We start from the raw sequence: 27,082 nt of genomic DNA on the forward strand, positions 1-27,082 counted from the left end.
AAGAGTGGCATTATAGAAGGCAGTGACTCTGTCTGTTTCGTGGAGTGAAGATATGGATGCAAGTGGTAGAGTAGAGTCAGAGTGTGTGTGATTAGATAAGGTCTAATGTATGTCCTTTTGTGTGGGTGGCTGACGAGGACGACGGAATATGTCCAAAAGATGAAGTAAGTGACAGGAGTTTGAAGGCTGCTGACTGGTGGGTGTCAATGGGGATGTTGAAGTCACCCATGATGATGGTAGGAATGTCAGCAGAGAGAAAGTGAAGAAGCCAGGTGGAGAATTGGTCAATAAATGCAGTGACCGGGCCCAGAGGTCGGTATATGATGGCAACTTGGAGGTTGGAGGGAGAGTAGATGTGGACAGAGTGGGCTTCAAAAGAAGGGAGAATAATGGAGGGTATAGGTGGGATTGGGTTAAAGGTGCAGTTGTTAGAAAGGAGAAAGACCCACTACTCCACCATGTCTGTTGCCAGGGCAAGGAGAGTGGGTGAAGTGAAAGCCACTGTAGCACAGCGCAGCAGGGGAGGCAGTGTCAGAGGGTGTCAGCCATGTTTTGGTGAGGCCCAGGAAGGAGAAATTGCAGGAGGTAAAGATGTCATGAATCGCATAGAGCTTATTACAGACAGAGCGGGCATTCCAGAGTGCTCCAGAGAAAGGGAGCAGGTGGTTGGGCATCGGGGGGCCAGGTTTTAGGTAGCAGAGGTTGCGGTAGGTAACTTTTAGTTTGGAGTGATAGGATGGAGAATAAGTGGGAAGCGGCAGCTGTGCGGGTCCAGGATTGGGAGATATGTCACCAGCAATGAGGAGAAGCAGAGAGAGGGAGAGGAGGTGAGAGAAGGCGAGTGACTGACTTGTTTTATGTTTTAGTAGGATAGATCTGAGGTTGAGGAGCAGATCAGCAGATGGGGTCAGGTGGGGAGGTAAGAGGGAAGGAGAGATGAATTTTTGTTTAGAGGGTGCTGGGGATAGCTAAGGAGAGTGAGGATTAGTGGACCAAAAGCTGTAACAGCATATGTAAGCATGGTGAAAGGATAGGAGTAGGATCAAAGAAAAGCTGGGAAATGTGATAAGCTGTGCTTACTGTTCCCTTCTGGTTTATTCCTGGTATATTCCTAAAATACACTTATTGCCGATACACTTGCTGCAGATACACAGACCACGGTCAGCAGACCTATTTGTGCTCATTTATACATCTATGATTAGACCAGGTGTGAGCAGAGGGGAAGAGCCAGAGATCCGAGAATCACAGCAGGGGTTAATTAAGACAGAGGAGCTAATATGGGAGTATTACTTGCTATACAACAAGGACTGCAGACAGGCCAAAATGGATAGACAGTGAGGTGTGAATGGGGATCAAAGGATTACAGGAAATTACAACTAGGAAAATATACTAGGAGACACAGATACACAGGTGTGAATTCAGTGCTATGATTATGAAGGATGTTACAAGAATTAGCAGACATACCCAGGACAGACAGATTGATAAAAGCAGGGATCAATGAATATGGCAGATATTGGAATCAGCAGACATACCTGTGGATGAAACAGATGAATTGTCAGATTAGAATTGGAGGTAATCGTGAATAGTATATACCATGGAATTACACTTCTGCCATTCCTGGTATATTCCTAAAAATATATTGCAGCGCAGGTAATCTGCCAGCTCCCTGCACTGCACTCCAATTTGTGGCCTGCAGCTGACCTCTTCGTGCCCACAACTGGGGGCAGTGACATCATGCGCGATGGTGGGGACACCGAAGTCAGCTGGCAGCTCCGGGTCAGCTTGGTCGCCATAAAAGGAGAGGGGGCCCAAACACATTTCTTGCACAGGGGCCCAAGCTGTCCGTGTCCACCCCTAGCTGTGAGACTATCAAACGTTTTGTTGTGGGGGCATCATACTACAGTGGTGTGAAAAAGTGTTTGCCCCCTTCCTGATTTCTTATTCTTTTGCATGTTTGTCACAATTAAATGTTTCAGATCACAAAACAAATTTAAATATTTTTAAATATTAGACAAGGATAACACAAGTAAACACAAAATGCAGTTTTTAAATGAAGGTCTTTATTAATAAAGGAAAAATAAATCCAAACCTACAGGGTCCTGTGTGAAAAAGTGATTGCCCCCTCAACCTAATAGCAGGTTGGGCCACCCGTAGCAGCAACAACAGCAATCAAGCGTTTGTGATAACTGGCAATGAGTCTTTTACAACGCTCTGGAGGAATTCTGTCCCACTCATCTTTGACAGATTGTTGTACATTGGAGGGTTTCCGAGCATGAACCTTTTTAAGGTCATACAACAGCATCTCAATCGGATTAAAGTAAGGACTTTGACTAGGCCACTCCAAAGTCTTAATTTTGTTTTTCTTAAGCCACTCAGTGGTGGACTTGCTGGTGTGTTTTGGATCATTATCCTGCTGCATAACCTAAGTGCGCTTCAGCTTGAGGTCACAAACAGATGGCAGGACATTCTCCTGCAGGATTTTTGAATAGACAGCAGAATTCATGGTTCCATTTACCACAGCAAGTCTTCCAAGTCCTGAAGTAGCAAAACAGCTCCAGACCATCACACTACCACCATATTTTACTGTTGGTATGATGTTCCTTTTCTGAAATCATCACTGGTGTCACCCTGACCTAATAGTGAGTAATGTGCAACACTTGCTGACAAGACAATTTCACCAGAGGTGGACATCTCCTTAATCCTGCAATTTATTACTCTGTGTTCTCTTATGAATCCCATGATGAATCAGTTTATTACATGACCAGATACAGTCAGTATCTTCTCTGCTTGCTAATAGAACACCATGATCATCCTTCCCCCTTTAATCCCCTAAACAAACGAATATAAGTATACAATCATGGATGTTATCTCCTACATTATAATTGTGTGACAGGAGCTGTGCATTCATCATCATAACCTGTGATACCATTTTTTCCCCTCCCCCCCTGGTAACTTAGATAGTGACCCCCTGAAGAGAACATAAAGCCATGTAAAGCCAGGGGGGAGCACCATGAGATCACATGACCTCATCAAAGCGGTTACCATAAGGCAGCACTCACACATCAATATGAAATGTCTGAGCAGATAGATTTATTATTTGGGCAGTGCACTGGGTAGGATGGATGTGCTCAGACTAGAATGGTGGATCCAAGAATGAGGTCTGTGAGACTCGGCGCATTTTCTTTAATAGGTTTGGTCTTCTCTGATGGCGTAAAGGGCTTTTTTGGGGCTCTTAGGCTCCAGGTGCCCCTTCGCCCACCATAGTTACGCCCTGACTGGTATTATGGCTCCACGTCCTGACAGATTCTGCTCACAAGGCATGAGATCCGTCAGCAGTGACCAGGGACTTGTGTGTGGCACAACAATGGCTGTGTCCGGATTGTTGGCAGCCAATATCCAGTGTAGCCAGGAGGCAGCCATTCATGTGCTGGGAGCCTGAGGGAGCGCTCCATCTCGCTCCACAGACGAGTACACCCCTGCTTGGCGACTTGGAGCAGTCCACAGGCAGCCAGCACGTAGGGTGACCCGTCAGCCAGAGGACTGACCAGGGCTGAGCGCTACACCCGCTGGGTGTGCTCATTAGCATGGAGCGAGCGGGGGCGCCCCGTCCTGCTGGAGTCAGGCTGGCCTAGCCCTTCCTTCCCGCCCGTCGCCCTCTCATTTGAGGCTAAGGGGCCATATGAGGACACCCCACCGGATTACTCCGTTCCCTATCGCTAGGCGTATACCGTGCACGCCCCCTCCCCCCGCCCAGCACACGGTGGTTTGGCCCGGCCTTCTGCTCATTGTTGCTTGGCGCCGGGTCCAAGATGGCGTTGTGAGGCCAGCGAGTGTGAAGAGAAGTGAGCCCTGGACCGGCGGGGAGAGAGCCTAGTGACCGTGCTGGGAGTGACCGTGCTGGCTGCCCCCTCCTGTCCACAGCCGGCGGATTGGGATTAGTATGCTCTCAGGACATGGGCGAGAAGCTGGAACTCAGGCTCAAGTCGCCGGTGGGAGCCGAGCCTGCCATCTATCCGTGGCCGCTGCCTGTTTACGTGAGTCCGGGGATTGTCCTGTGGGGAAGGCCGCGATGTAGGTGGCAGCCGGGAGCGTGTGTGCGTGGCTTTGTCCTCTAGCTGCAGGTCCACGTGTGTTTCCCCGGGCAGGACGCGTTATTCCGTGCGGGGCTGAGGCTTTCCCGTGTGACATGCATTGTGTGTGGTGTGGAAACCCCTACTAGCCTGAGCGGTGTGGGGCTGCAACCTGCGTGACCTTTGCTCTGTGTGATGAGTGTCAGCCGTGGCTGCAGCTGGTTGTGGATCCTGTGTGATGAGTGTCAGCCGTGGCTGCAGCTGGTTGTGGATCCTGTGTGATGAGTGTCAGCCGTGGCTGCAGCTGGTTGTGGATCCTGTGTGATGAGTGTCAGCCGTGGCTGCAGCTGGTTGTGGATCCTGTGTGATTAGTGTCAGCTGTGTGGCTGCTGGTTGTAGATCCTGTGTGATTAGTGTCAGCTGTGTGGCTGCTGGTTGTGGATCCTGTGTGATTAGTGTCAGCTGTGTGGCTGCTGGTTGTGGATCCTGTGTGATTAGTGTCAGCTGTGTGGCTGCTGGTTGTGGATCCTGTGACTGATGTGTGAGCACAGGTCACATGTATGGCCGCCCTGCCTATGGTTGCCTGCAGGGCGTCGATGCACCTATACACCTGTCACTGTGGCCTCCCCTGGCTCACGCTGTGTGGAGGGCCAGGTGAATGGGAAATATGTTGCTTTGTAAGTTTGACAAGTGCAGTCTCATTCTAGACATCATTTCTACGCCTCCTGTCACTGGTAACTCTGGGGCTTCCAAGAAGCCAGCTCTATTTTTATCCATTCCCGCCTCCGGCTGGCGAAGGGTTAATAATGGCATGGCTCCCTATTGGCTGGGGTGAAACCTAGCGTTTACCCGCTCGATAGCAACAGTTGCTCCCCCTTCTAATCCACAACCTTCCCACAGGCCCAGCGCGGTAATGTTTTAAAGGGCCAGTGAAGAAACTGCTGCAAACCAGGAATTTATCAATTTCAATTTGACATGTGGCATATTAATACAGATCCTTGCGCTGTCATAGCGTCAGGTAAAATGTCCTAGAAATGTCGCGTTTCTGTAACCGTCAGCTGTTTACTGTGCAGATTGTACACCTGAGGGTGTTATATGTTCACATCTGCACTGGAGACTCCGCGAAAAGCCTCTGTCAGAGATCCTGGCAAATTTGTCTGGAGTATTAGTGCAGCATGCAGTACTGTTTTTTTTTTTTTGTCTAAATGATTGACACTCTGACAGAATGATCATGTGACATCTGGTCTGATGCCGGCTGACTAGAGCCTAACACTATGGCTGTTGTGGCTCTAATGTTCTGGGTTCTGAGATGGTCTGGTCCATATCTTGTTGCAGTTTTTATCACATTTCTAGCCTTTTAACTGCCACACATTCTTTACATTGTGGCTGTTAAAGGGTTATTCTGAAGTTATCTCGATCAGCTCCGAACTCTGCAGTTTCTTTACTTTCGGGCTCTCCTCCTTGTGTGACAGCTCTTGTGAGTAGCAGAGGTATAGTATTAGAACTATAATGCTCACCACAAGTTCTTATAACACATTCAGCTTTTGTGGTTTCTTCTGGAGCGTACGTTGGTATCACTATACTTGCATATATGGATAACACTGCATAGACAGTGAGAGCTATGATGTCGGGTGAGGGGTGGTATTGTGATTACACAGCACTGATGAGAGGAGGATAGAGGGTGAACAGCTAACTGCTGTATAGAAATCGATAGACTGGAGTGAGGTGGCTGATATCTGAGAAGTTAAATAAGTTGTCCACTACTTTTACATTGATTTTCCATTCGTAGGATAGGGCATCAATGTCTGATCGGCCGGGGTCCTGCACTCAGCACGCCCACCGATCAGCTGTTATCATTGCCCATTGTCGGCGGACACCGGCCGGAAGTGCTTACTCGTGGAGCTTGGCCGTCTAGCTGTAGTGGCCGCTGCGGTTATCTGCACATCCACCTCCTGTTGATTTGAATAGGAGGCGGTTGTGCAGTACCCCGCAGTGGCCACTACAGCTAGACAGCCAAGCTCCATGAGTAAGCACTTCCGGCCCGTGGCCGGCACCGATAACAGCTGATCGGCGGGGGTTCTGGGTGCGGGACCCCGGCCTATCCCACTGATGGGTTATCAATGTAAAAGTAGTGGACAACTTCTTTAACTTTTCCCCTGGAATGTAGCTACTTTACACACTCAGCCAGGGTCTGCTGGTCGATCTTAGAAACAAGCTGAACACTATGTCAGATAAAAGCTCACTGCAGGAAAATGACAGTAAATAGAAAAAGTAAGTGAATTGCAAACCTGTTTATTTTTATGCTAACTAAAACAATTTTAATAACTTGAGAACACCCTGTTAATTTAATATGGTTTAATAGAGGCCCTTTTCTTTGCAGAATAACAGTTCTGCCGCATGTCCCTGACAGCTGGGCACCCATTGGAGCATTCAATGCAGTATATACATTAGAGTAAGCAACAATGTCTGATTATTGATCCCCGAGATCATGTGATTGCAGGGACACCTTCACTCTTGCTAAACTCCCAGCACCCTACCAATACTTTGGTATAAATTTTGGCAGCCGGATATAAGCACAGAGCTGCAATACGAAGTTCCAATCCGTTTGTATCGGCCGCTGCTAGATACTGCAGAACAGCTCTTATTCAAGAGACGAATACTCCATTTGATGTGTATACAACTGGCTACTGACAGAGCTTATGACAGCTCATTAATTGGGGTGCTGGGTGGAAGGAATTAGCGAAGTTGCTCCCTCCGGCCTCTCGGCTCATTCCCAGTTGCTGTGTCTGTGCTTGCAGCCGGGAGTGAGCAGGGTGAGAGGTAAGGAATTGAGAAGAGAACACGTTTATGTACTAAATGGAAAGTGGCAAGTTCCATGATGGGATGGGAAGAGGTTAAACAATTGCTCTAAAGTTCTGTCTTCATGAGCACATTGCTCTTGGCCCTCAGCCAGCCATGGTGTGCTCATGAAGATTGACAGTTTGGATCAGTGGCATGGTCGCACCTCTGGTTCAAATTTGTGTGCTTTCTCAAACTGTTAGCACAGGCAGCTTTGCCTCTACAGTCTGGGAGAAGCGCAGAGGGACTTAATCTAGTTGTATCTGGCTAGCTTCAGAGTGATGCGACCAAGCTCTAAAGAATAGAGCCTGCAAGTGGTGCAGGCTCCTTACTGGCGATCCCAGTCACTTCTACAGTAGTCAAATCAATCACTGATGTCACTGCTGTAGAAGACAACACTCTGTACACTGACAGGAGTGTAAAATCACTCCTGGCAGTGTACATTGCTGCTACAGGAGTGAGGTCACTTGGGTTCATCAGCCGAAGATCAGCTGATCAGCCCCGGTGACCTCATACCTCATCAGTGATGCGTGGAAACATTCTCAGTACCGGTGCCGTGAACTCAGTCCAGGTAGCAGCGATGTACACTGCCGGGAGCGAGCGCGCTCCTGTCAGTGTACCCCTGGCCGCCGGGCTGATCACATCGCCTGGGGACATCGCGAGGACGCAGGACAGGTGAGAATATATATATATTTTTTTTAAATCTCACAGGCGCCGGCTCAGCTGAGGAGACTACTTATCCCCTCAGGAGCGCCGATGTTGCTGTTATCAGCGGGACCGACGGTCAGATGATGGGAGAAGTAGTCTTCCCTAGCCGACCTGGGTACCATTCTATGTGTGTTTTTGCAGCGAATTTGACCCATTGACTAGTCAAATCCGCAGATATATTTATACCTGCGGATTTGCTGCAGTTCAATTAAAGTCAATGGGCGGAAAACGCTGCAGAAACGCTGCATAGAATGGCCGTTCTGCGTATTTAAACTCCAAGACAATGCTGAGCGGAAAACTCCACATCATGTGCATAGCACATCAGGATTGTCATTGCATTAGCTGGCACAAGGATTACATAACTTTTTTGATGCATTTCTGAGCGGAAAAAGCATCAAAAATGCTATATGTGCACTTTACCTGATTGTAACTAACACTTTTTTAGCTTCCACCTCACAGCCAGCCCGTGTGGGGAAAGTGAGTACAGCAAAACTTGAAGGTGTATCTCCTGTGCATTGGTAGTAGAGGTTTGTTTTCACTCCCACCACATAATGGCTTTATACAGACATAATACGTCGTTATACTGTATTTCTCTAATTGTTTGAGGAGTTATGATTTTTTTTTCTGTTTGATTCACTATGAATCTGACAGGGAGAACAAAGTTTTTTTTTTTTTTTCCCATCTCCTGCAGTAATATGGAGGTTTTTTCACATTGGGAGCATTACTTTGGCCTAATACAAAGGTAACTTGCATTAGTGAGAACAGGAGAAACTTCATAGAGCTGCTCTCAGATCTGGTTTGTAAAGGGGAATTTCTCTTCAAGGTGTGTATCCAATAAGTCATATGGACTGAAGTTGTCTTCAGGAGACGGCCCCTTTAAAAATCATCACATGGGGAACTTGGAGTCCCTCCCCATTTTCAATAAAAGGTTAAAGGGTTGTTCCACTACAATGCCATTAATGATCTGTCTTTTAGGATTATCGATTATCAATGTCAGAACTTTGGGGGGGTCCACCTTCTGGCATACCCACCGATCAGCTGTTCTCAGCACAGCCGTTGGCTGCCTCCAAGTAGTTGCGGAGCTGAATAGCATGGCTCCCTCAACTGTTTAGTGGCTGTAGCCATGTACTTTAGATCATCCCCCTATCTAATTGACTGGTCATCAGTATCATTGTAGTGGAACAACCCTTTACAGGGGGATCTGTTCTTTCCAGGCTTATGATATTAATGGTCTCTCCTTAGGCTAGGTCATCAATATCAGATTGTTGGGGTACCGGTATTCCCATGATCAGCATTTTAAAAGGACTCTGTTGGCACAGGATGAGATAACTGTTCAAACTAAATCCCACCACTCAGTGCTTCACGGCAGGCCAAATCATTCATATACATTTTCCCACCTGCTTGTTTTCCCTCTATTTTCTCTCCCCTACTTCTTTGACAGCTCTGGCCTCATAGAGCCAGACAAGGGCAGAGATAGATGGAAACCAAGCAGGTGGGAAGGTGTATTTACAGTATTGGCCCCACCGTGGATCAACTGTCGGTTGAACACAGTAAATTAGAGCATTTCACTACTCTGGTGGCCATTCTCAGGTACTGCAGCTCAGCTTCTGTTTGTACGTCCACTATGCAGTGAACGGAGCTGTGATTTTCTGGCTATGTATATTGGTTATGTTAGGTCTGCGCTGAAGCAGAAAAAAAGTTTATCTGTGGGGTGCTGAGTGTTAGAACCCCAGTGATCTGATATTGATGACCTATCCTAATGGTAGGTCATTAATACCATAAAGTTGGGAAATCCCTTTTGAATTTTGACTTCAAAAAATGTTCTTAGAACAGCGATTCCTGTCAAAGTGACTCAGAATCACGCATCAGGGAGAAGTGCTAACATGAGTAATACCGGCGTGTGGGTGCTTTCAACCAAAAGCTACTGCTAAGATAAAGTTCTTTATAACAGACACAACTTTTACTACTTCAGTTGTTGAGATGGAGGGGGTGGGGGCATAATTGCAAAGCCATCATGCCACCTTGCACACCCACATAAAACCACACCCTACTATGGTATCTTGCATAGAAAGCATTCACAAACTAAGCTTTAAAATCAAGCCGTCACAAACCTCATACTTCCTGTATCACAAAAACATTTTATTCAGCATAATGCTAAAACATTACTTTAATGGGAAACTCTTAACCAGCAGTTTTTCATTGTATAAAAAAGTAAAGATGCAATCTATTGTTCATTGGTTTTCCGTTCTTAACTATATTCATGGTCTGTCGGAGGGATAGCCAAGTATTAGCTTCATCTTTATTAAAGAAGTTGTCCACTACTTGGACAGCTCCTTCTCACAAAAGCTTATACTCCCCTCCCATGCTAACGCCTTTCCAGCGGTGTTGGCACTCGCTGTACTGGGGCTCCTGTGCGGTTGTAGTGACAAGTGAGCCTGGCGCCCAATCAGCGCTGGCATCACTGTCTTCGCCTTCTGTCGAATTGAACATGAATAGGACCCCCGAGATCAGCCGCAACCCGGACTTCCTCTTCATGTTCAATTCAACAGTAAGCTGGGACTGTGACGCCAGCGCTGATTGGGCGCCGGGCTCGCGTGTCCCAACAACCGCGTGAGAGCCCCGGACCGCTGGAATGGTGCTGGCACAGGAGGGCAGTATAAGGTGTTTTATTTTATCGGGGCCAAACATTTAGCTCAAGAAGGGGGTGTCCTAGTAGTGGACAAGCCCTTTAAAGTCTGCTTCACCCCCACCCCAAAATGCATATTTAACTAGCTGTGCCCCTGTAAAAAATCATACTAATACGGTATATTTTAGTGCTACTTTGCCAGAGAAAATTACTTATATTTTCAATTTTAATGAGGGGGGACCTTCAGTGCACCCAATTAGTGTTTTGGGATTCCACCTCTTTCTTCCTTCTGATTGATACCGAACGTTTGTCCATTCCGAGAGCTGCCTGCGCTCCCCTGCATGGGTGCATGCTGACACTGTACACATGGCCTGGCCCACTCTGTATAAGGGGATGGGGAAAGTGCACAATGTGGGGGCAGAACAGTGCACTGAAGCCACTTCATTAGCATCGGAAATAATTATCTCAGACCCTGAACCACTAGAATGTACAGTGCTACTATGATCCTCATTAGGGCTGAGCTTTACCAACATACAGCTAGTTTAATATGGATTTTTGGGGTGAGAATCCTTTTAATAGGGCTGTTCTTGGCGTGAGGTTAATTTTAGCATTTAGTAGATCACTGAGAGAAGCAGATGAGACTTTAGTTGGCACATGTCCACCAGTATGCCAATCGCATACTGTCCATCACTTGACTGCCTCAAAAAATTGGCAGCCAGTGTGCAAAATGCTGTGATGGGGTAGCAAATCTACAGTCAGTGAATGCACAAATTTACCCCAACCCAGAAAACTGCCTTTAATTTCAGTGACCATAATTATTCCCTGTATGTTTATATAGATGTAGGCTTCAATAAAATAAAGTTATGGAGAATCTGGCAACATGTTAGCCTACGGGGATGCCGACCAATCTCCTAGCATACCTTCCATGTTCAACATAGGGTAAAAACATGATAGAAATGGGTCATCTTCTGATAAACGCATACACGTGGACTTCTCCTAATGTGCATGTCCTATGAAAGCCTGTGATGCCATACAGTGCCTTCTGTCACCTAGAAGATGCTGCCAAAATGTACACTGCACCGTAAATATTTAGTATTACTGGAACTCATTGTATGGAGGAGTGCAGATTATTGCGCTGTTCTATACAGGAAAAACCAACCTTGAAGTCCTATATATCCCCCTGGTAAATGGGAGCCTGCGGACTCATCTGACGGGAGCTTACCTCAGGCATACAATGGTGCTTTGTCAAGGCATAGTAGGACAGTCTGATGCATATGTTGCTACAATATATTAGTGTCAGGTCTTGTCTGTTACTGATTTAGCTCAGTGGATTTTACCAATTTCTCTGCAGGGGAAATGTGCTGAATGGCGAAGTCCATATCTTACAAACATGGCTGTAGTCAGCAATTATTTTAGCTCTTGATGTTGCCCTCTACAATGCTTGTAAGCCATACAGTGGTTGTCTCTATGGGACAACCTTTTTAACGGAAACATGTCACTCAATTCATGATGTTTGAACCATGGGCATCATGAATCAGAGCCTAATTATGTGATTGCAGCCAGGTATGTGTTACTCAGAAACCCTGCTGTTTAGAGAGCCTAGTTTGAGAAGTCAGCTGGGCTCCACTATAGGGACAGACATGACTAATCTGGAGCCGACGCAGGCCAGCTTCTCCCCACAATGCTGTAAGTGATTGACAGGTCTCACCCTTGTGTGTACATACAAATCTGTCAGTCAACTGGGTCGGAGAGAAGCTGGCCAGGGGCTTTTCAAACTATATTTTCTCTTAAACATGGCAGCATTTCACAGTAGAACATGCCTAATTATGATTGTGCAGCCAGTGTCTGATGCATATTGCCCATAACAGCTTGAATCTGCTGACTGGTTCCCTTTTAGAAGGGATCTCCTCACCATTATTGTATCACAATCATTGGATAGGTCATAAAGAAGGAGTAAAGTACTCTAGTTGCATACTGTTAAAATAATCCAGTGAACAGTTCTGCCATTTCCTTATTCAGCATGGCCGCACCTTTCTTTTATAGTGTGTACCAATGTGCCTGTCCACATAATAAGCCGTAGGCTGCTGGTGACACTTGTTCCGTTCTCTACATAGTGTCCTACAGCACAGATTAGCAGCACCAACAAAGGGGACATGTGGAAGCAAACAGTTAAAAAATTGTATGTTTAAAACAGCGGTTACTAGACTTTTAGGGCTTAGTATGGACATGTCTCATGAGATAACCACTTCCTTGAAGTTTATAGAAATGCATAGCATAAAGTCAAGGTGAAAGGTGTTCCAAATTACCTATGTTTAGAACCCAGCCCTAGTTTTGTCTATATCCCCCTAAGCTGGGTTATCATGTGACCACAGCAATTTAACAAAACCATGGCATAAACCGCACCAAAGCTGCAACATGTGCATTCTTCAAGCTACATTCACATTTAAAAGAGAAATTGGTGACCTAACTCTAGGATCGGGTCATCATTATCAGATTGATGGTGGTCTGATATTCGCTATGGGACTGCTGGTGATAACAAAGTGTTGTACATTTCCTGGAAAAAAAAAAAGTTATTTCCGTACTTAATCAATGCATGCTTGTTTTCATCATAGTGAGTGCCATACTGCTGACCCCCAGAGAACATCCCAAAAATTGTGAAATAGGATGGGCACCTCCAAATAAAATCTTCAAGCTTAATTTAATTTACAAAAGAATAAAAATTCCACTTGATGGTAAAACGCACACTGGCGCGTTTCTGGCATCCTCTACGCCTTTGGTAATAGAGTTATACACTATGACCAAGGGCGCAGTTGACAAGAGAAACGCGCCAGTGTGTTTTCCCATCCAGTGGAATTTTTATCCTTTATTAAATTAAAGGGGTTGTCCACTACTCTCATATTGATGCCGCACCCAGCGCCACCCACCCCCGCTGAACAGCTGTTATTGGTGCCGCCGGCAGGAAGTGCTTACCTGCTCTGCTTGATCTATCTGTAGTGACCGGCGCTTGTTATTGTACATCCACCTCCTATTCAATTAAATCGGAGGTGGATGTGTAGGAACCCGCGGCAGCCACTACAGATGGACGACCAAGCACAGCAGGTAAGGACTTCCGGCTGGCACCGATAACAGCTGATCGGCGGTGCTGGGTTGGGTGCGGGACCCTGGCTGATCATATACAGTACAGTACAGACCAAAAGTTTGGACACACCTTCTCATTTAAAGATTTTTCTGTATTTTCATGACTATGAAAATTGTACATTCACACTGAAGGCATCAAAACTATGAATTAACACATGTGGAATTATATACTTAACAAAAAAGTGTGAAACAACTGAAAATATGTCTTATATTCTAGGTTCTTCAAAGTAGCCACCTTTTGCTTTGATGACTGCTTTGCACGCTGTTGGCAATCTCTTGATGAACTTCAAGAGGTAGTCACCGGAAATAGTTTTCACTTCACAGGTGTGCCCTGTCAGGGTTAATAAGTGGGATTTCTTGCCTTATAAATGGAGTTGGGACCATCAGTTGTGTTGTGCTGAAGTCTGGTGGATACACAGCTAATAGTCCTACTGAATAGACTGTTAGAATTTGTATTAAGGCAAGTAAAAAGCAGCTAAGTAAAGAAAAACGAGTGGCCATCATTACTTTAAGAAATGAAGGTCAGTCAGTCCGAAAAATTCGTAAACTTTGAAAGTGTCCCCAAGTGCAGTTGCAAAAACCATCAAGCGCTACAAAGAAACTGGCTCACATGAGGACCGCCCCAGGAAAGGAAGACCAAGAGTCACCTCTGCTTCTAAGGACAAGTTTATCCAAGTCACCAGCCTCAGAAATCGCAGGTTAACAGCAGCTCAGATTAGAGACCGGGTCAATGCCACACAGAGTTCTAGCAGCAGACACATCTCTACAACAACTGTTAAGAGGAGACTTTGTGCAGCAGGCCTTCATGGTAAAATAGCTGCTAGGAAACCACTCCTAAGGACAGGCAACAAGCAGAAGAGACTTGTTTGGGCTAAAGAACACAAGGAATGGACATTAGACCAGTGGAAATCTGTGCTTTGGTCTGATGAGTCCAAATTTGAGATCTTTGGTTTCAACTACCGTGTCTTTGTGAGACGCAGAAAAGGTGAACGGATGGACTCTACATGCCTGGTTCCCACCATGAAGCATGGAGGCGGAGGTGTGATGGTGTGGGGGTGCTTTGCTGGTGACTCTGTTTGGGATTTATTCAAAATTGAAGGCATGCTGAACCAGCATGGCTACCACAGCATCTTGCAGCGGCATGCTATTCCATCCGGTTTGCGTTTATTTGGACCATCATTTATTTTTCAACAGGACAATGACCTCAAACACACCTCCAGGCTGTGTAAGGGCTATTTGACCAAGGAGGAGAGTGATGGGGTGCTACGCCAGATGACCTGGCCTCCACAGTCACCAGACCTGAATGATATCGAGATGGTTTGGGGTGAGCTGGACCGCAGAGTGAAGGCAAAAGGGCCAACAAGTGCTAAGCATCTCTGGGAACTCCTTCAAGATTGTTGGAAGACCATTTCCGGTGACTACCTTTTGAAGCTCATCAAGAGAATGCCAAGAGTGTGCAAAGCAGTCATCAAAGCAAAAGGTGGCTACTTTGAAGAACCCAGAATATAAGACATATTTTCAGTTGTTTCACACTTTTTTGTTAAGTGTATAATTCCACATGTGTTAATTCATAGTTTTGATGCCTTCAGCGTGAATGTACAATCTTCATAGTCATGAAAATACAGAAAAATCTTTAAATGAGAAGGTGTGTCCAAACTTTTGGTCTGTACTGTACATTGATGCCCTATCCTAAGGATAGGGCATCAATGTGAAAGTAGTAGACAACTTCTTTAAGCTTGAAGATTTTATTTGGAGGTGCCCATTGTGTTTCACAACTTTTTTTGGATGTTGCACACTTCCCTGCTGATATGCTGAGGATCATTTCTGTCATTGGGGCTTAGCAGTGTACCTTACGAAATGCTGCACTACTTTCTCTATTTCAGGCCAGATTAGCGACTGGCTTTCAAGTCCCAAATGCAGATATGAACCCAGACAATGGAATGGGTAAAATAATGTAGTCACCTGCATGCAATATACCCAATATAAGAGCAAATTAGACTTGGCTTAGCATTGTGCATCAGTGATGAAGCACCCAATATGTGCGCTGGTAGCTAGATCCCTGCTGTATAATCTAGGCAAATGTCTGGCTTCAGTTTCTCGTTGGTGACCAGAGAATACTGTGAAACAGCAACAGATGTGACAAATTATAGGGGTCTCATCACTTTTACATGATCATTGCCTTGCTTGTACCAGTTCTACATTGAGGAACATAATGGAATTTTGGTGGTGGTAGCTTACCCGTTGTAGTGGTCCCTGGTGCCTCTCTTTGTGCCCATGCCGTTAAGGCTAGTGTTTTTTTTTTTTTTTACATTAATGTGGTAAATTTTCATTTAGAATCGACCGTCTCAGGATTCACTTGTACAACACGCTTTCCAATGAAATACAGTTATTGTGTTGGTTATTCTTGTAATTGCCTCCATGTTTCAGGTCTTTTCTTGTGGAATTACATGACTAACATTTTGTAGCTCTGGATACTAATGAAACATTGTTCTGCTTCACACAATATTGCTGATATGTTGATATTGTACATCCATATGATCTGAGCATGTACGGCAATAAAGATGATTTCTGGAACTCTTATATTGATGGCCTATTCTCTGATGATTAGTTTAATGTGGTTGGTGGTCCGACTTCGAGCTTCCCCCACCGATTAGCTGATTGAAGGGGTTGTAGTGAGCGTGGTCTCCATTATTTACCAGGCACGTCTCTGTACATTGGTAGAACCTTGCCGAGTAAACGATAAGAGCGGTGCGGTTTATTGGAGAGCTAGAGACGGACCCATCCCCAGCAATCTAATATTGATATCCCAGAGAACCGCTTAGGCCGTGTTGACATGTTCAGTATTTCACATCAGTATCTGTAAGCCAAAACCAGGAGTGGGTGATAAATACAGAAGTGGTGACGTGTTTCTATTATACTTTACATCTGATTGTTCCACTCCTGGTTTTGGCCAAAAAGTAACTCATTTAATGCCAGTATTAGACCAATGTATATTAAACTCATTGTGTGTGTACACTAGGGTTTTCCAGTGATCATGAATAGGTTAATGTGCTTACTATTGCGCCAGCATTCTTGGTAAACTTGTTTAGGCACTGCTGCTGCTTTAGTGTTGGCATAAGTTGGGCACACCCAGCTCAACTAATTTTACACATGACGCCCTGTACACTCACCCTGCACACTATCACTACCCTGTTGTGGGGTGCCCAGTTATTAGAGGGGGAAGTAAAGGAGCTGAGAAGGTATATTGATGGTGTCTGCGGGGCTGACAGATGACCTGCCTCCCTTAAAACGTTCCTTTTGTTTTATTACTGGAATCCCTTTCTAGTGGAAATGTATTAGAATATTAGTTACAATAGGAAAATCTTACATGTTTATATGACTTAAGATATAAATGACTTACATTTTCTGTTTCTGGCAGCTCACTGGGATCGCACCTCTTATTGCCTATTAATTTTACTGTAAAGTTTCTGAACTTCATTTTAGAAAAATAATTTTTAATAAAAGCTCAGACATTGTCTGTGATGCATGTACCCACTTGAATAAAACTAATTATTAAGGATAACATGATTACGTAGTAGGTTAGTCAGCCACATCATAAACGCCTCGTGAGTCATCTGTCATTGATACAGGGCTTCCAGCGTCACCTGCTGAGTGTGCCTGGCTGCTGTCAGCCGTGAGACATCTGCCTGCATTTGTTCCTTTCCACTCCTGTGGAAAACTCTTACTGGAACACGAAACTTGTCCAGTCTTGGGAGAACGTCTACTCTTGCTCTGGGACTTCTGAATTTTGACAATTAGTGCCAATTAGATTGATCTGTCTTCTCTCAATTCACTTCTATTGTGAGAATCCAAATGCAAATCCCATACATGCATTCATGTGACTGTCTGTTCTCACCAGCAATGATAAGGAATCATGACTTGATTGACTGCAGACTTTTGTCCCAAGGCTGAACCATTCCTTTAAGGCTATGTGCCCACGATCAGGAATACCTGCATTCTTTAAAACGCATATGTTATTAGGTAACCATGCGGGTTTACCCCATCTAATGACTGGCTATTTGGGAAATTACGCAGCGGAGACTAGCATGTCCACTGCAGACATTCACCTGCTGCAGCTCGTAAACCCGTGCCATCGGCGAGTTTATGCAGTTTTAAATAGAAGCACAGTGGGTATGGGATTCTATAAATCCACATGCTTGTAATGTAGAACGCAGCGTTTTGGACGCAGCGAAAATACGTTGTATCCAAAACGCTTCTATTCCTGATCATGGGCACACAACTTTAAGGCAATCGGTCAGTAAAATCAGTCATCCCCCTCATCTCAGTGTTCAGAGTTTTTTTTTTTTATGCTGAGGTTTTAAGCAGAATCTCTATATAAAAACAAAAACAAAAAAACACTGGTTTCTCCTGTAAAAATTCATCAAAAAAATTTGTTAACCGCCCCTTAGCTTTATTCTTAACTCATTATCTATGAGACAGCAGGTGCCAGGCAAGGAAATGGGGCATTGAGCTATCAATTAAAGGGATTGTTTGCTCTAAGGGCAGGTGCAGACGAGCATATATTCTCTTATTCAAAAGAATTTGGTCAATTATTCTGATCACACTCTGATCACACTCTGATCACACTCTGATCACACTCTGATCACACTCTGATCACACTCTGATCACACTCTGATCACACTCTGATCACACTCTGATCACACTCTGATCACACTCTGATCACACTCTGATCAGATTCTCTCGAATGAGGAGAAGATAGAGAAAAAGAATTTCTTCATCTTCTCCATTTTGACAGTCTGTGGAAATCGAACCGCACTCAGATGTCATCCAGATGCAGTCCGATGTTTTTCATTGACTTGCATGGCAGAGTGCGATCCGTCATCCATGTAGTGCTTGAAGTCTCGCGCCTGTGCTGTGGAATCTGAGAGCTTCGCAGGTGCGCTTCACTGTACCCTATTGAACAGCCAGTGATTCCACTTCACAGGCGCGAGACTTCGGGCACCACGTGGATGACAGACACGTCATTCACTTATATGCAGTTAAAGAGGTGGCGTTTAACCCCTTCCCGACAGGAGCAGTATATGTACAGTGCTGCGGGAGCTGCGTTCCCACAAACCGCCATACATATAATTCTTCATGATCGCGCGGGCTCACACTGAGCGTCGCTGCGATCGAGTGCGGGTGTCATCTCTATGTGAGAACTGACACAGCAGCAAGGCCCACGATCGGTGCCAGCACTGATCAAGATCGCTAAACCCCAATGATGCTGCTGTCAAGAGACAGCGACATCATGGAGCATCGCAGCGCCATCATCAGAACAAAGCGATGGCGATCACGTTGTGCTGATGGTCTCCATGGTGACCCCAGGCCGAAAGATGGCTGCGGGGTCTCCCAGGGGTGGTGGCCTGCAAGCTCCTGCTCAGAGCAGGAGCTGACACGCCTCGTCCTTGTGTGAGAGATGCTGATCTAATATCCTGCAATGCCGTAGCATTGCAGAGTATTACAGTAGATCAGTGATCAGTCCGTGTTGATGTCCCATAGTAGGACAAAATAAAAGTTGTTTAAAAATTGTAAAAAAAAACAAAAAAAATCAAATAATTACATTTATTAATGTAAAAAAATAAAAATCGTACATACAAATGCATCTCACTAAATTAGAATATCATGAAAAAGTTAATTTATTTCAGTTCAATTCAAAAAGTGAAACTCATATTATATAGTCATTACAAACAGTGATCTATTTCAAGTGTTTATTTCTGTTAATGTTGATGATTATGGCTTACAGCCAATGAAAACACAAAAGTCATTATCTCAGTAAGTTAAAATAATTAAAAAAAATACCTGCAATGGCTTCCTAAGCATTTAAAAAGGTCTCTTAGTCTGTTTCAGTAGGCTCCACAATCATGGGGAAGACTGCTGACCTGACAGATGTCCAGAAGGCAGTCATTGACACACTCCACAAGGTCCCAGAGTCTGGAGGAAGAGTGGAGAGGCCACAATCCAAGCTGCTTGAGAACTAGTGTGAAGTTTCCACAATCAGTGATGGTTTGGGGAGCCATGTCATCTGCTGGTGTAGGTCCACTGTGTTTTATCAAGACCAAAGTCAGCGCAGCCGTCTACCAGGACATTTTAGAGCACTTTATGCTTCCCTCTGCCGACAAGCTTTTTGGAGATGGAAATTTCATTCTCCAGCAGGACTTGGCACCTGTCCACACTGACAAAAGTACCAATACCTGGTTTACACACAACAGTATCACTGTGCTTGATTGGCCAGCAAACTCGCCTAACCTTAACCCTGTAGAGAATCTATGGGGTATTGTCGAGGAAGATGAGAGACACCAGACCCAACAATGCAGACGAGCTGAAGGCTGCCATCAAAGCAACCTGGTCTTCCATAACACCTCAGCAGTGCCACAGGCTGATCGCCTCCATGCCACGCCACATTGATGCAGTAATTGATGCAAAAGGAGCCCCGACCAACTATTGAGTGCATTTACTGAACATACATTTCAGTAGGGCAACATTTCGGATTTTAAAAACATTTTTCAAGCTGTTGTTATAAAGTATGCTAATTTACTGAGATAATGACTTTTGTGTTTTCATTGACTGTAAGCCATAATCATCAACATTAACAGAAATAAACACTTGAAATAGATCACTCTGTTTGTAATGACTCTATATAATGAGTTTCACTTTTTGTATTGAAGAACTGAAATAAATTAACTTTTTGATATTCTAATTTAGTAAGATGCACCTGTAGTTAGTATTGCCGCGTCCGTAACGACCTGACCTATAAAACTGTCCCGCTAATTAACCCCTTCAGTGAACACCGTAAAAAAAAGCAAAGCAAAAACCTATGCTTTATTATTATACCACCAAACAAAAAATGGAATAAAACTTGATCAAAAAGACAAATGTAAATAAAAATGGTATCACTGAAAACATTATCTTGTCCTTCAAAAAACAAGTCGTACAGCTCCATCAGCGGAAAAATAAAAAGATTATACCTCTCAGAATAAAGCAATGCAAAAATAATTATTTTTTTTCTATAAAATTATTTTTTGTGTAAAAGCACCAAAACACAAAGACTAAAATGTGGTATCGCTATAATTGTGCTTACCCGGAGAATGAAGCTGCCTTATTATCAATCACACGCCAAACGGCATAAAAAAAAACAATTCCTGAATTGCTCTTTTTTGTTTATTCTGCCTCCCAAAAATCAAAATAGAAAGCCATCAAAAATGTTATGTTCCTGAAAATCGAACCAATAAAAGTCAACTCTTTACGGAAAAACAAGCTCTCACGTGACGGTCAGCCGAAATCTGGAAAAATTATAGCTCTCAAAATACTGGGATGGAAAAACTTGTTTTTACAATAAAAAGTGTTTTTTAGTTTGTGATAGCAGCCAAACATAAAAACCCAATATTAATCTGGTATCACTGTAATCGCACCGACCCGAATAATAAAGTCGTCTAATCACTTATACCGCACGAGGAATGTTGTAAAAAATAAATACCAATTCTTAACCTGCTGTTAATTCTCAGGTATCCTGCGCTTTGCACTGAGCTGAAATTTTTGTTTCAGATGGAACCCCGACGGAAGATTCACTGTAATGAGGCCGGTGGAGGCTCTGTGGACGCCATCAGCCTGTGATCCGACGGTGTCAGAGGCCAGACTGGGTCCAGAGTAACACTGGTGCCTCTTTATAGTGAAAGGATCCCTCGGTGGTTTCATCCAAATTACATTCAGAGATTTTGATGGAAACCACGATATAAGTGCTCAGCGTAGAGCGCAGGATAAATGTGATCCAATTTATTATGTAAAATGTTCGCAATAAAAGCTTCAACTCAATCCACGAAAAAAGCAAGTCCCCACTCAGGTTCGTCATCTGTTAACTGAAGTATAGGGGGCTTCCACGTTACTGGTAGTACAAAGGCTCTGGAAAAGCGTGATGGCTCCTAGCCCCCCACAAGAAATCCAGCGAATTCTGCGCTCCCATATCCAAATACCCCCCTCCCTTCTGAGCCCCAGTGTGCCTAAATCACAGTTGGCGTCCACATGTTTGGCATTTCTGTAGCAATGAGAGCCTGCCTAATTTACGGGTTCATGTCGCCAGAAAGTACTGGTCACTACAACGGCGGTTTTCAATTTTCACTCGGCAACATCCACTGCTGCTTGTTTCAGGAAAATACTCATAGAGTTAAAATCGTCACTACACCTGTAAATAAATTCCCAAAGGGGTATAATTTCCAAAATGGGGTACCTTGAAGGGGTTATTCTGTTTTTCGAGCACTTGGGGGCTCTGTATATGGAGTCTGCATACTATTCTAGGAAAATCTGCGCTCCAGGAGGCAAATAGCTCTCCATCCCTCCCGAATATCGCCGTGTGGCTAAGTAGTACTGTACAGCCATATATGGGGTATTTCTACATTAAGCAGAAATTGTGCCAAATTTTGGTACCATTTTTACCCATTTCCCAGTGTGAAAATGTAAAATATGGGGCTAATACAAAATTTTGGTGGTAAAAATGTAATTTATTTTTTTTCTTCACTGCCCAATGGTATAAAATGCTGTGACATACCCGTGATGTCAATATGATCGCTGCACGCCTAGATGAATTCGTTGAGAGATGTAGTTTGTAAAATGAGGTCACTTATGGGGGTTCTGCTGTTCTTGCACCTCAGGGGCTCTGCCAATGTGACATGGCACACTAGTCCAGCAAAATCTGAATTCCCAATAGGGCATTTCTTCCCTTCTGCGCTTTGCACTCTGCCTCAAAAGTATTTTTCGACCACATATGGGGCATCGGCGTACTCAGGAGAAATTGCACAACAAATTTTGGGGTCCATTTTCTCCTGCTTCCTTGTGAAAATGAGAATTTGGGGCTAAAACAATATTTTTGTGGGAAAAATATTTTTTTTCCTTTTTCACAGATCAATTTAAAATTCTGTGCAGCACCTGTGGGATCAAAGTGCTCAACACACATCTAGATAAATTCCTTGAGGGGTCTAGTTTCCAAAATGGGGTCACTTGTGGGGTATTTCCACTGTTTAGGCACATCAGGGACTCTGCAAATGCGACATTATTCCAGGCAAATTTTGCATTCAAAAAGTTAAATGGTGCCCAAACAGTAGCTTTCCCCACATATGGAGTATCGGCGTGCTCAGGAGAAAATGCATAACTAATTTTGGGGTCCATTTTCTCCTGTTACCCTTGTGAAAATTAAAAAAATTGGATCCAAAGCAACATTTTTGTGAAAAAATTAAATGTTTTTTTTTTTTTCCTTCCACATTCCATTAATTCCTGTGTAGCCCCTGAAGGGTTAATAAACTTCTTGAATGTGGTTTTGAGCACCTTGAGGGGTGCAGTTTTTAGAATGGTGTCACTTTTGGGTATTTCTGTCATCTAGACCTCTCAAAATAACTTCAAATGTGATGTGGTCTAATAATAATAATAGTTTTGTGAAAATGATAATTCACTGGTCAACTTTTAACCCTTCTAACTTCCTAAGGAAAAAAATTGTTCTGATGTAAAGTAGACATGTGGGAAATGTTATTTATTAACTATTTTATGTGACATCTCTCTGATGAGATATATAACAAAGTTGCTTATTTTGATATGTACTATTGGTTTATAAAATGAAAATGACGTTTACTCTTTAACCCATTTCTGACGTGAGATGTATCCATACATCCCTATGCCCTAATACTTATTGACCAGGGACGTATGGACACGTCTCGGCGATTTTGCGGGCTCAGAGGCTGTGCGCGCGCAGTTGCCACCAGGTGTCAGCTGATTCTGACAGCTTACACCTGGCACTCAGTCCCGCACTGCTCCCTGCACTTAGCCCGCTAAATGCTGCGATCGCAGCATGTAGCGAGCGAGCAGAGGGACAGCCTCCGGGCCCTGCGACGTCATCGCGTAGTCCTGATCATTGGCATGGTGATCTGATGTCACCAGGCACTTGTAAGGTAGTTAGAGCATGCGCAGTGCATGATCTAACTAACTTGAGTCTGCAGCACTGACAGGTTATAAGGTGTAGGAGTGATCTTGCACTGCTATACCTTATAACTACAATCAGACTGCAGAAAGTGAAAGTCCCATAATGGGACAAAGTAAAAGAAAAAATTATAAAGTTTTAAAAAAATATATATATATACATAGTACCCATAAATAAATATTATAGAAAAAAAGTACACATTTGGTATGACCTGTGAACCCACGGTGTCCATCTTTTTATTAGGCGTGCATAAAAGTGCTGTCTGCCGCAGTTTTGTGAACCTCTGAATAAAAGGACACCACTTAACAGAGGCTAGATGGAGTCGAGAGTAACTCTGCTGCCTCATTATAGTGAATGGATTCCTCGGGGGTTTCATTTGAATTGTCACTCGGCGATTTTAAAGGGAAACCCCGATATCAGTGTTCAGTGTAGAGCACAGAATAAATGGCAACATTTTACATAACATTTTGGATCACAATAAAGGCTTCGACTCAATCCACAGAAAATCAAGTCCCCACTCAGGTCTGTCATCTGTTAACAGAAATAGAGAGCTTCCACATTACTAGTAGCACAAAGGCCTTGGAAAAGCGAGATGGCCCTTGCCCCCCACCCCCCACCCCCTCCCCACCTAAAAGAAATTCAGCAAATTCTGTGCTCCCAAATACAAATGCCCACCTCCCCTTTGAGCCCCACAGTGTACCTAAACCGCAGTTAGCATTCACATGTTTGGCATTTCTGTCGAGATGAGAGCCCGGGTGCATTTACGGGTGCATGTCACCAGAAGCATGAGTTGGGCATAACGTACTGATCACTACAACACAGTTTGCACTTTTCACTCTGCAACATCCACTGCTGCTTGTTTCTGGAAAACACCCATGGAGTCAAAATCGTCACTACACCTGTATAGAAATTCCCAAAAGGGTATAATTTCCAAAATGAGGTCACTTGAGGTGGGGATTCTGCTCTTTTAGCACTTAGGGGCTCTGTGTATGGAATCTGCATACTATTCTAGGAAAATCTGCGCTCCAGGAGGCAAATAGCGCTCTGTCCTTCCCGAGTGTCGCCGTGTGGCTAAGCAGTACTGTACAGCCATATTATGGGGTATTTCTACTTTCAGTAAAAATTGTGACGAATTTTGGTGCCATATTTACCCATTTCCCAGTGTGATGATGTAAAATCTAGGGCTAAAACTAAACTTTGGTGGTAAAAATTTAATTTATTCTTTGTTCATCACCCAATGGTGTAAAATTCTGTGAGGCACATGGCGTCGTCAAACCAGCGTAGCAAAATATGAACTCCAATATGGCGCTTCTTCCCTTCTGAGCTTTGCACTGTGCTCAGAAGTAGTTTTTGACCACATATGGGGGTATTGGCATACTCAGGAGAAATTGCACAACAAATTTTGGGGTCCATTTTCTCCTGTTATCCTTGTGAAAATGAAAATCTTGGGGGCTAAAACAAAATTTTTGTGGGGGAATATATATTTTTGCAATTTTATAGATCCACGTTGTAAAATTCAAGGTGTTCACCACACATCTAAATAAATTCCTTGAGGGGTCTAGTTTCCAAAATGGTGTCACTTGTGGGGGGTTTCCACTGTTTAGGCGCATCAGGGGCTCCTGAAACGCAACCTGGCGTCCTCTAATTATCAATCAAATTTTACATTCAGAAAGTCAAATGGCGCTCTGACCCTTCCGATCCCAGCAATGTGCCCAAACAGTGGTATTCCCCCCACATAGGGGGTATCGGCGTGCTTGGGAGAAATTGTACTTTAAATTTTGGGGTCATTTTTTTCTTTTACTCTTGGAAGAAAAAAAAAATTCAAAGTAAAATTAAGCACCTTGAGGGGTACAGTCTTTAGAATGGTGTCACTTTTTGGTATATTCTTTCATATGGACCCCTCAAAGTCACTTCAAATATGATGTGGTCCCTAAAAAATGGTTTTGTAAATTTTGTTGGAAAAATTAGAAATCGCTGGTCAACTTTTAACCCTTAACGTCCTAACCAAAAAAAATAGTTTAAAAAATTGTGCTGATGTAACGTAGAGATGTGGGAAATGTTATTTATTAACTATCTTGTGTGACATCTCTCTGATTTAAGGGCATAAGAATTAAAAATGGCAAAATTTTCAAGGTTTTTGCCAAATTTCCATTTTTTTCACAAGTAAACGCAAGTGATATCGAAGAAATTTTACCATTATCATGAATTACAATATGTCATGAAAAAACAATCTCAGAATCAGGGGGATCTGTCATCAAGTACATAATTGGCTCCATCCTTTAAGGCAGAGGTCCCCAACCTTTTTTGCACCAGGGACCAGCTTTAAGCAAGACCAGTTTTCCATGGCCCGGTGGGGGTGGGGGCGGGGCTTTGGTCATATGGGGGTGGGGTTATGGAGGGGTGGAGCTGTATGGGGAGGATGCTGGCGGGACCTCGGTGTACAGCGCTGCTAAATAGCAGCATTGTACATTGAGCGTCAGTGTATACAGCGCTGCTGCTTAGCAGCGCTACACACTGAACACCGGTACCGGGAGCCGCGTCACTGAAGCCAGTCTGCTGCCCCAGCACGCCCCACATAACATGTTCTGCCGGGGGCGTGTCAGTGAGGAGAGCCTGCCGCCCCACCCCGTCAGGAACACACCATGCTGTGCAGGAGGGCCGCGTCACTAAGACCCGCCCCGTGACGTACAACAGGTACCATGCTGTGCTGTGGAGGGCTGCGTCACTAAGACCCACCCGACGCCCCACCCCGTCCTGCATAATGTTCTCTGCCGGGAGCTGCGAGCTGTCACGGCTATGGCAGAAAACATTATAAATCCACACAGAGCGAGCTCTGACCAGGCGCAGGGCCGCGGAGCTAGCTGTCAGCGGCGGTTGGGGACCTCTGCTTTAAGGGGTTAAATCTCTCTCTCAATCCCTGCAAAGTTTCTTTTCTTCACTGGTGGGGCGAGACTAGTGGCAATCACTGGGAGCATATTGGCGTTAGTGGGATGTAGCTCTCCTAGGTTGGGAGACTATTGAGCATGTCTCCAATCTAAAGTAAACCGCTGTTTTTGTTTTTAATATGCTGTACTATCGGACTCGCTGTGGTTGGGTTTGACGAGAATAAACTTTACAAGTAGGTGGAGAGACTTCACCGTGAGTAAAAGAGTTCTATGAATAGAAATGTAATTACATGCTGCAGATTGAATCCATCTGCCTTACATGTGTGATAGTGGGCACCAGACAGAAACGGGGGAGTAGTCCTTCATGGTGATGACTAGTCCATTTTTTTTTTTTTTTTTTTTTTCCTTTATATCATGAAACAGCATTACGGTTTAACCCCTTCACTACTTATGACGTGTATATATACATCTTTCCTGGCAGATGATGGCTTATGTGCCTTCAGCATGTTGAACGTTGCTGTCTGTCTGACAGCGGCATTCAACACACTCCGGCAGTGGGGCGCATCATTCCACTCCATTCCATTGGCGCTCCCATGACTTAATTGCAGGGCGCCCATGGGTTGCCATAACAGCTGGAGGTCTGCTGAAGACCTCTGTTTGTCATGACGATTCTCCTGTGAAAGCTAGCCTGTACCTGGCCTGGCATTCATAGAAGAAAGTGATTTAATCTATACATAGCAGTGCCCAAGCCGTCAGGTGATTACAGCTACAAGTCCCTTAAGAGGAGTATTAAATACAGAAAAAAAAAAAGAGGGGA

General features: G+C 44.4%; 1 protein-coding gene across 2 annotated transcripts in view; it reads left to right on the forward strand.

The window, feature by feature from the left end:
• The first annotated feature begins 3,498 nt into the window (after positions 1–3,498).
• DOT1L (DOT1 like histone lysine methyltransferase) overlaps positions 3,499–27,082 on the forward strand; it is a 116,245-nt gene continuing 92,661 nt past the window's right edge. The window contains exon 1 of one of the 2 annotated variants that reach the window (XM_073686397.1): positions 3,499–4,034. In XM_073686397.1, coding sequence (XP_073542498.1) covers positions 3,954–4,034 — 81 coding nt within the window. In that variant the 5' untranslated portion in view covers positions 3,499–3,953. The remainder of the gene's footprint in view (positions 4,035–27,082) is intronic. The other variant, XM_073686398.1, reaches the window with a different exon arrangement.

The sequence above is a fragment of the Phyllobates terribilis genome, unplaced genomic scaffold (genome assembly GCF_046119375.1).
Source record: "Phyllobates terribilis strain yellow unplaced genomic scaffold, ASM4611937v1 Scaffold_1__5_contigs__length_1240528914, whole genome shotgun sequence".
NCBI lineage: Eukaryota > Metazoa > Chordata > Amphibia > Anura > Dendrobatidae > Phyllobates > Phyllobates terribilis.